This window comes from Lactuca sativa, chromosome 8, assembly GCF_002870075.4.
Source record: "Lactuca sativa cultivar Salinas chromosome 8, Lsat_Salinas_v11, whole genome shotgun sequence".
NCBI classification, from domain to species: domain Eukaryota; kingdom Viridiplantae; phylum Streptophyta; class Magnoliopsida; order Asterales; family Asteraceae; genus Lactuca; species Lactuca sativa.
The window spans coordinates 291523210-291534232 of record NC_056630.2 but is presented as its reverse complement, the minus strand read 5'-3'; the positions used below and the strand labels follow the sequence as shown (position 1 = coordinate 291534232).

The 11023-nt window shown below is 34.0% G+C and overlaps 1 protein-coding gene across 1 annotated transcript; it reads right to left on the bottom strand.

Moving 5' to 3' along the window:
- Positions 1 to 3386: 3386 nt before the first annotated feature.
- LOC111893833 (cysteine-rich receptor-like protein kinase 2) lies at positions 3387 to 10229 on the bottom strand. The gene is made up of 8 exons (XM_023889919.3): positions 9970 to 10229; positions 5438 to 6340; positions 5152 to 5265; positions 4912 to 5051; positions 4548 to 4758; positions 4237 to 4471; positions 4010 to 4160; positions 3387 to 3919 (listed from the first exon to the last, which is right to left on the bottom strand). The coding sequence occupies exons 2-8, from the start codon at positions 6195 to 6197 to the stop codon at positions 3578 to 3580; spliced, it is 1953 nt and encodes a 650-aa protein (XP_023745687.1). The 5' UTR covers positions 6198 to 6340; positions 9970 to 10229; the 3' UTR covers positions 3387 to 3577.
- Between the last annotated feature and the right edge of the window lie 794 nt (positions 10230 to 11023).

Genomic DNA, 11023 nt, shown 5'->3' with positions numbered 1-11023 from the left:
TACTTTTGACATGGGGGGAGGTGTAGTGAAAGATGATGAGTTAGCAAAGGGAAAATGAGACTCATCAAAAATGACATCCCGGGATATATATATATATATATATATATATATATATATATATATATATATATATATATATATATCTGACCATTACTTCTATCAAGACACTTGTACCCTTTATGCATGGAACTATACCCAAGAAAGACTCATAACTTTGACCAAAACTCAAGCTTGTGAGTATTGTATTTTCGAAGAGATGGCCAATAGGCACAACCAAAAGTATGCAAAAAGGAATAATCGGGATTAATGTTTAGTAGACGTGTTATGGGTGTAGTATTATTTAAGAGACAACTAGGCATCCGGTTTATAAGATAAGAGGTAGTCAGGAAAGCCTCATCCCAAAAACGAAGAGGAAGAGATGAATGAGCTAAGAGAGGTAAACCAATTTCAACAATGTGACGGTGTTTACGCTCTGCTATTCCATTTTGCTCAGAAGTGTGAGGGCACGACACTTGGTGAGTGATTCCTGAGTTTTGAAAGTATTTATGATGTCTATGGTATTCACCTCCCCAGTCAGATTGAACAGCACGCATTTTAGTATTTAACAATCGCTCAACATGATTTTGAAAATTGTAAAAAGTTTTCTCAACATCAGACTTATTCTTAATAAGGTAGATCCAAGTATAACGACTAAAATCATCTAAAAAACTAACATAATATTTAAAACCTCCACTAGATGTTTCAGCAGGCCCCCAAACATCGGTATGAAAAAGTTCAAGTGGAGAAGTGGTTACACGAACAAAACGATTATAAGGGAGTTTATGACTCTTAGCACACTGACAAGCATCACAAATAGTTGACTCATTATTATAGACACATTCTAATTTATTTGACTTCAGAATTGACTTGACAATTGTTGGAGCAGGATGACCGAGACGCCGATGCCATTGAGATGGTGAGACTTTAACACTTGACGCAGACTTTGAAGAATTACTAGAAATAGAGCGATTGACTGGTACTGGATAGAGACCTCCTTTGCTTCTACCGAGTAGAAGCGTTTTCTTCATGACCATGTCCTTAACAAAAAAACAAGTAGGATAAAACTCAATGAAAACATTATTATCGGAAGTGAGTTTATGAGTAGATAAAAGATGCTTGTTGATATTAGGGACATGTAAGATGTTTTTGATAGCAAGAGATCGACCTAAACCGGGAATTATAGAATGGCCAATATGAGAAATTGACAAACCTGCTCCATTTGCTACTTGAACTTGATCCTTCCCATGGTAGCACTCTTGAATAGTCAGACGATCAAGATCACTTGTAAGGTGATTTATTGCTCCCGTATCAATGTACCAGCTTGATTTTGGGTTATACCCTCCTGTGGTCACACTATTTCCACTACGATACTCCTCAACTTGATATGCATGATTGAACCTGTTATAACAGTTCAATGCAGTGTGACCTGGTATGCTACATACCTGACATCGTAGGCCTCTATTATTTCTGCCACATTCGCGGCCACGTCCGCGACCTTTGCCACCACAATAGTTATTTCGCTGATTGGAGTTATTATGCCCATTATTGTTGTTGTGACGAGGGGCATTGGGTTCATGCCTAGTGGCATTGTTGGCTGATGAAGTATACTCCACTGTAGTGTTCATAGAGGCTGCTTGTGCTTCATGTGCAATTAAATAAGAGTAGAACTCTGGAAGATTTACCTTCCGCTCATTGCTTAGAACAGTAATAGTATTGAAAAAGATCACTGTGTCCAGGCCCCAAGCCGGCTAGTATGTAACCAATCACTTCTTCGCCACCCATACGTTGACCAATGTTTGCCATGGTGTCGGCAAAACCTGTCATTTTCTGATAATACTCGGCTGCACTCATGTTTCCTTTCCTTGTTGTGGATAGTTGAGTATGGATCTGAATAGAGTTTCCTCGATGTTGTGCAGAAAACATGGTGTGGAGGGTTGTCCACAATTCCTTTGTAGTATTAGTGCAGCGGATGAGTTGAGGGAGAACCTCTTCTGTCATCGAGGAAAGCAGGCCTCCAACTACAGCCTGATCTTGAATAGCCCATGTATCATAGTTTGGGTTTGGCGATTCCTTGGCAGCATCACCAGTTCCTGTAGTTACCTTTTCGGGAGGAGCAAGTATGGTTCCATCAAGATGTCCAAAGAGATGAACACCTCATAAGATAGGAACAACTTGAGCTTTCCACAGTAAGAAATTGGTGCGAGTTAACTTACATGAAACAGCAGTGGCAATGGTGGAAGATTTTACGGGAGCAGACATTGTAGAGATATCCTTTGGCGAGGAAGACCAAAGAACCGGAGATGGAAGGTAGGTTTTGTTTGGAGCGTGAGATCTTGGCTCTGATACCAAGTAAAACAGAGAATTTGGCGTAACAGATCCCAGTGGGATTGATTGAATACATATATACGAATATGATTACAAGATAACAATTATCCCTTATAATTAGGATGTATCTATACAACAGGATATATCCTATATTCAAAACCTTTTATCTAACCTGTTTACAGGATTTAGTACTTAACATTAAACAATTTACTATACTGGTCATGTAATGATATATGAAGATATGAGGTTATATAAAGTGTATTAAAAGATATAAGAATTAACATTATATGTATAAGTGGCACATATTTTTTACTAAACAAAATAATTGGTTATTTACTATTTTATTAAATAATGAAAATTAAATAATACAATATATTTATTAATTAAATAAAAATGGCTGATTTAACAAAATCCAATTGATTAATTAATTAGAAGTAATCAATTAAAAGTTTTTGGGTTAACTTGATTGTTAAATTGTAAAGTTTTCCTAAATCTATCGACCAGTGCATGTACAAAAAGAAAGGCGGTTTGGGATTAGACAGTACTTGTATCATTAGAATCTCTAATTGCCTCCATTCCACCTCCTTTTCCTAATTCAAAGTCTTAGTTGTAAATCTCCTTGGGTTTACAATTTTCATAGATAATGAAGATAAGCTTGCTGCTTTGCTTTATTGGTTCGTGTCTATCAGACAATATCATTTATCATAAAATTGTCATACAAATATTAATTAGGTGTTTTGTTTTAACTTTGAATGATATGTACTTATTCAAATCGTAGCATTTAAGGTTGGTAAAATCATTATAGAATTGTCAAAGGGTGATTTTGGATCAGGTAATGATAACGGTTAGTTAGTAAATAATACAGATTATTAACATTAACACATAATAACCTTACATATCCGAAAGTGAATTGTTATTTTTGAAAGTAGGCTGTCGGTACTTAAAATATAGGACAATAAAATCAACGTAATTATCATCGGAAAATGTTTATAAATGATTTAGTAAATTTTAAAACATGAAATTTACGCCATGAATCCTCAAATCAATTAATAATGTTATATAATACACAAAAAAAAACCTATATATTACGAGTAGCCCTTTTGCAAATCAAAAGGTAACACGCGTAAATCGTCTAAACAAATATAAACAAAATTCAAAAAATATGGAAAACAAGGTTTTTTTTTTTTTTTTTTTTTTTTTTTTTTTCTTTCCATTACCTCGGGTAGAAATGACTCTGGGAAACAGTAGCAACGGAACTAGAACTATCCGTGTAACTGTAATTTTGTAACTTTTCTGAAATGTCATTCAATTCCATGGTTTTTTCATCTATGAAAGGAGGATTGGAAGGGAGAGGCAAAGGTTCATCATCTTTTGCCAACATTTTTAGTAACATCGACATTGTTGGTCTTAAAGATGGAGCTTCTTGAGTGCAAAGAAGTCCTACTTGTACGACCTTTTTAGCCTCTTTGTGGTAATTGGTGTTGGGATAAAGATGCATCATTAGATTCGGGTCGAATATCTCATCCACTGTACCTTCCTGGAAATGCTTCCATGCCTATAACATTAAATTATCAAAATAATATTATTTTTTATAATTAAAAAATAAGTTACATTTTTTTGTACCAGATGAAATTATTATACTTACAATAGACACTAAACTGTCAGTATATTCTGTGGTTTTGCTTTTGTTGTTTTCCATACCGGTGACTATCTCCAGAAGTAAAACACCAAAGCTATAGACATCAGCCTTTTCAGTTAACTGGCCATGGGCTAGATACTCTGGAGCCATATATCCTCTAGTGACGTTTAAATAAAACTTAAAATTAGAAATGTAGAAAGAAAAGCTGACGTGGCACAAATGAAAATACTTACAGTGTTCCAGCTATGGCAGTGCTTATATGACTTTTATCATCTTGAAAAGATCTGGCTAACCCAAAATCAGCTATTTTAGCACGAAGTCTCAAGTCTAACAAGATGTTAGCAGCTTTGATATCTCTATGAATAATTCGGTTCTTGGTGTTTTCATGAAGGTAAACAAGGCCTTCTGCTGTGCCAATTATGATAAAAAATCTTTTGTTCCAGTTTAGGGTCTTTCCTTTTGTTGCATCTGTAGAAAGTTCACAAATTCTTCATGAATACGTTATCCAACACACAATCTAAGAATCAAGAATTTTGAAATTTACCAAAAATAAAGCGGTCGAGACTCAAGTTGGGAAGATATTCGTATACGAGAATGCTTTCGGGGCCTGAACAGCTGCATCCTAACAACCTCACAAGGTTTTTGTGTTCAACACTGCTAATCATGTTAACTTCGTTATAGAAATCTGCTGCTCGGAATTTGTTGTTGAAGAAGAGCCTCTTCACAGCTATTTCTCTCCCATCTGAAAGAATTCCCTGAGAGATAGATATTCACACTTCACATTAGTTGTTATATAAATATCAGATGCCTGACCGACCCAATGTATATTGGGTTAGTCATCTGATTTTAGATGACTAAAAGTCAGTCATCTAATATCAGATGACCGAGCATATAGTATAAGGTAGTACCTTATAGACCGTTCCAAATCCTCCTTGTCCGAGCTTATTGCATTCGTCCCAATTTCCCGTGGCCTTTTCAACAGTTGAGTATTTGAAGTTTAAGCTACTATCATTAAGCATCTTTGATAGTTTCTTTGCATCATAAGAACCTGAAATATTAACCACTCATTAGTGTGTTTCGAGAACTCGTACACTAAAATTTTAACAAGTCCAAAATGGAGTAGAATGAATGAATGGATTATATTATACCTTTTCTCTTCTTTTGTATATATCTTTGTTTCCATATATACAAAATTATCATCAGAGCAACTGTGAGAACTGTCACAGAACTAACAACAGAAACCACAATAGCTATTATCTTTCCTGTAAAAACCATAAATAAAAATTCATGAGTGGAGATCTATAAAGAGTGAAATTGATAATATAATATAAATTTTATATATTATATGTAAATATAAATTATATTTTAATTACGAATATTTTATATACGAGAAAATCTATAATATAAATTATAATCAACAATCGTTTTGGTTACCTCGATTGCTAGACCCGGTTGCAACCACTATAGGATTCAAAAAATCCGTATCAGAATACCTCATAAAACACCCCGTATTCAACACCCTCCCCTCCGACCACGGCAGACATTTCGAAATCGCCGCCGAAGCATTCTCCAAACACGCCCTACACTCCGCCGGAGTCAAACTCCTCCAACATTCCGCCATCACAAACACCGACTCATTCACATTCACCACACTCTCCCCCCTCGCGAAATAATCCCAATTTCTCGAACCCTCAACCACCGCATTCCCCACCGCCTGCCTCACCGCCGCCCCAAACAACCCACTCTTCGCCGTCGTATTCCCACAAACCAACTTATCATTCGGCCCTGTGTATTCATGATAGAAGCTGTAATTTTGAACCCGCATAAAACAACCGTCGAGGTAAATCCGGCCGCCGTTGTTCGGGAAGCAACTGGGGAGAACTGTACGGGCTTCGGCGTAGCATAAGATGCAGTCTTGAGATGAAAGGTCGCCGTAGCATTGGGCGAGGCCGTAGTTGCTGTCGGGTCCGGTGCCGGTGAGGGCGGTGCCGTTGCGAGAGGTTCGCAATAGTGTGCCGATTATTTCCATTGTACGGACGAAGTTTGGGATGAATTGCGTCATGTTGTTTTCTAGTTGTCGGTCGCATGTTATGTTGATGATTTTGGATCTTGCGTCTCCTTTTGATCGAATTAGTAGTGATAGAATTACGATTAAAGTAATCAGAATTGAAGGTGCATGTGTTGATTTCACCATCTTGTATAGTATGGTTTGATTGACTTGATAGAGGCTCTGTTAAAAATGGGAGTTTAACAGGAAGTCTTGTAGTTTGGTTGTTTTCAGCATTGATTATCTTGCCAAGTCATCGGTGATCTTGTCATACAATGTACGATTTTTTGCTGTTCAAAAAAAAAAAAAAAAAAAGTCAAACGAACAATTACAGTGAATATTGAAATAGAAATTTACTTGTAAACGTGATTAAAATAAAAATATGAAAGTGTGTTAATTGTTACTGCTTGTCAGTGTGTGAAATCAAGTATTCAACATTCTCAGCAAAGACACCGGGAAAAAAAAATAGTCTTTCATATTGGTCGATATTTTTCAGGGTGAGTCGGTGACTTTTTTTTTTTTTTTTTTTTTTTTGTCGAAAAGGTAAATGCTAAATCATTTTTATATAAACATTCTGCGGGCACATTTAGGAGGCTGTGTAATTTTTGTAGAAAAAAGAGTTTGGTATAGAATAAGTCCCTCTTTTATAGAAACATTATAGAAATGATACACAGTAATGGTCCCTGCCTAATTACGGTTTTATGAAATAGTTCTTACATTTCATAAAATTATAGATTTGTCCCCGCTTAAGCAAAGTTATTGAACGTGTCCATGTGTTTCACAAAATTACAAAAATGATCCCTACCTAATAAAATGTACAAATGATGTCAAAAGTATATGATTAATAAACCCGTTGCAAGTATAACTCATTCATACCCCAAACCCTACCGTCTTTTTTTACACCATCCTCTATTCTAAACCGTCTAAACCTGGTATCTTTGTCTTTTTTCTCATGAATCCTAAATCATACAGCTCATCCATACCCCAAACCCTACCGTCCTTTTTTAACCCATCCTCTTTATTCTAAACCTGGTATCTTTGTCTTTTATCTCATTACATCTTTTGATTTTGCAGTTTGTATTTTGTTTTAATTACATTATGTTTGTTCTTGATTGTAGATTTGTTTTCATGTTTCTGATTAGGGATGAGAACCGAACAGAAATCCGAACCAAAACGAACTGAACTGAATTAGGCCCGAATAAGCAATTCGATTCGGGTTTCGGATATCTATATTATGCTTATTCGATTCTCGGGTTATTCGGTTCGGGTTACCCAAATAAGAGCTTATTCAGTTCTAAATACCCAACTCGAATAAACATTCATCCTCCCCTTTCCCCGATCAACATAAATCAAAATCACGATTAACAATTCCGTCATTGTCGTTCATAACAGGAAAAAAAACCCTACGCTCATTCTCATCGTTTCATATATTGACCAATCTTCTAATCTATTTCCAAACTTGAAATCACTTCTGTCGATCATTCATTTTGTTTCAATGTGTTATTGTGTTATGTTAGTCTTTGAATGTTTTATGTTGATGTATAAAAATACGTTGTTATTCTATTATTCGAGTTATAAAATCCTAATACGGTTAATTCAAATTTTTTTGGTTATATTGGGTCCTTAATCATCTTATACATGTTATTCGGGTAATAACTAAACCGAAACGATTAATACTTGAACCGAACCGAACCGATCCCGTATTGGTTAATCAGTTTGTTTTTAGATTCATGCAGTTATCCTTATTTGGTTTTCGGGTTATTCGGGTTCGGATTGGTTCGGTCGGAACCCGAATAACATCCATATTGCTGATCATTGTGGTTGTTGGTGGTGATTGTCAGTTCCTTTATCATGGAAGGAGGAGGTTTTGGTAGTTGTTGGTTATTTTATTGGTGGTGTGACTCTATCTTTAAACCACGTTAATTCATTTTTTTAATTAATAAGTTAAAAAAACTAAAAAATAAAATAAAAACGACAATATAGTTTTTTATGTATGTGACGGACGAAATAATACAACAAAATCATACTACAAGGACAATCAAAGTGCAAAAAAAAATATTAGAGGCCAAACTCACAATTTTAACCAGCCATGTGAAAGATTTCACAAATTTACTCATAACTTTAATAATTCTTGAAATCAAGGGTTAGACTATTTAAGGATTGACGGATGGTTAGTGTTAGTCTATAAATATGATTGATCCTAATCAATCCAGCATTTTCTAAGATTGAATTTGGATATAACGAATTTTTAGTTTTGGTTATAAACATTTTTTATGTTATTGTATCCCCAAATAAAGAGATCATAACACATTTTTTAATGTCCGATATTAGATAACTACATATAATATATATTGATAATGTTTGTATCCCATATCAAAATTTTTGGTTTCGCCACTGAGTTAGTCTATAAATATGATTGATCCTAATCAACCTAGCCTTTTCTAAGATCGAATTTGGATATAACGAATTTTCAGTTTTGGATTGTTTTGCTCTATCTCTAATTATCATAATTCAAGAACCTCTAACAATGGACGCCATCCTCCTTAGTTATTCTAGAAAACAAGCAAATATGAGAGATTCTTTAAATATTGGAATAAAATGAAAGCATATGACTATAAAAGGTGTGAAATTTCGAAAGTCAGTGAAGTTTTTAATACCCTAATCGGCTACTTTTGTTCGATAGTAGATGGGTTACTTTCATGTTCGTAGGTAGCATATAAAGTCAAGGATAGGTACCGACTATTTATAATTATTATATTTATGATTATCTTTTCTAAAACAAATTTAATTAATTACATATTGAATTTTTTACAATCACATAAGAAGCTTATTAATTATATATATGTAAATGATAAAAAAACACTTATAATCTCATATTCTTTTTAATTATATATTTAAAGGAAAATCAATAAATAATATTTTTTTACGTTTAGCATAATATAATATATATCTTGTATGTTACTTTCAACTAGTTTGATGTGTCTTTGAATTTAATGAGTGGACCTAAGTTCATACTCAGATTACATTGCACCTTATACTTCAACTACCTACTTTTATTATCAAAAGGTTGTGGGGCATGTGTTTGACATATAGGCTAAAAATTAATATTATAATAACAAATATATCAATGGGTAAATTACAGAAACAAGGATTTCCCTTCAGATACTCATTACTACGACTTCAGATGTGAATGACTTTTACACGCCAAATAGTTTTTTATTAGAAAGAAGAAATACTGGAACATGAAGCATCAAAATAAATGCAATAATTTACGTTATTTTAAATTTTTATAACCTCATCATATTCCAACTTTATAATGAATAGATTTGAAGAACTTGATGATGATGATGAGTTACAGTTCAAAGAATATCAAAGCAATTAATATTATTAGATAATATCTCCCACGTTTAGGAATTAATACGAAAACGATCAAGTTTCTAACATCAAATTGGTTCTATAACATTCCTGAAAACAGTTTTGATAGAATCAATCATGCACAGTTGACACTCATGATCAATCTAAGTAGTAAAATCTAACTAAAAACGCAATGATTCCATCATAAAAGCGATATTTCCAATAAAAAAAGCAATATAAGAATGATTTCAGGTCAGAATTCTTATGCTTCAGTTACGACTGGATAATGAACTCTAGAAATGAGACCCGAGGGAACAAAAACGATGAGAAACAACATAAAAACTTGCATACACGAACCCTTTTTTTAAGAAAAACATGAAGAAAGGTTGGAAATGAAGTATTCATATAGAGATATGAAAGCACATGAAGAACTTAACGATTGGTTTTATCGAGTAGTGAGAAGCAAATCAAATTCGTTGTTGACAAATAACATTCGAATCATAGTAGCATTAATTGCGCTGGAAAATAAAAAACAAATAGAATAATTACAGATCAGAGTTCATACCTGTTGACTACATTTGAATCATGAAATTATCTTGCTAGAGGCGGATTTAAATTTTCGCTTCCTTCTTCAGTTTGTGGTCTTCTGGATTATAATTATAGGACTGTTAAATAAGGGTAGGTGATCACCACTTGCATATACATAGACTGGGTCAAAAAGGAGAAGAATGTGGAAGAATAATCGATGAAGCCAACAATGGAAGATGGTTATTCTGCGATGAAGATTGACTTTCAAGTTTCAAGTAGTATGTACGCGCTGCATAAATTGTCACTTCAAATTTATACGATTTCGAATTTGTGTGAGGCCATTCTTAGATATCTTTTCTTCCGTTTTTTATTAAGTTACAGAAATAGTCCCTAGACTATACCTTATTTTGCAAAATGATTTTTTTTTTGTCAAAAACTCAAAACTTTTTATTGCAATTTCAAGTCTCTAGCCCAAACGTCATTGTCAACAACCATTAAATAACGCATGCTAATTGCACATATCAACTTTCTAAGGGCGTTTTTGTCTTTTTAGAGAAAAAAATATTTCTAAATCGTTTTCATCTATAACTCCTTTCATCCATTATATCGACATATAACAAAATATTATAGCATATAACTATCAAATCTTTTTAGTGATCTTAAAGTTATGTTTTTTTATATCATTTCAACGGACAATAATCGAATTTGAAATTAACAAAATCAGTTTGGATGATAACATGTACGCATTTTTTCAACATTAACAAAATTGGTTCGGATGATAATTTGTACGGCTTTTTTAAAAAGAGTTTTCTAAAGTAAACATCGCCAATAGCCCAATAATACAAGTATATAAATAATACAATTATTTGTTTACGGAAATCACACAAACATTTAGAACCTTAAGTTGGCCTTGGGGGTGTTCGGACATAAACTGAAAACCGTAAGCACGAATTTAGTGAGTTCCCCAAAATACTGCATACCATACATATATGTCAGCTCAAGACTTTGTCGAGTCTATTTCACCCCCGAGTCTATTTCAACTAATTTGTCGACCCAAGGCCGTACCGAGTCTATAATCAAGGTCCTTCGAC

Coding starts and splice junctions, on each gene's coding strand:
- LOC111893833 (XM_023889919.3), bottom strand. CDS start 6,197: ATGGTGAAATCAACACATGCACCTTCAATTCTGATTACTTTAATCGTA. Junction 4,759..4,911: donor GATTTGGAACGGTCTATAAG/GTACTACCTTAT, acceptor TCTATCTCTCAG/GGAATTCTTTCAGATGGGAG. Junction 4,161..4,236: donor ACTGCCATAGCTGGAACACT/GTAAGTATTTTC, acceptor AAACGTCACTAG/AGGATATATGGCTCCAGAGT.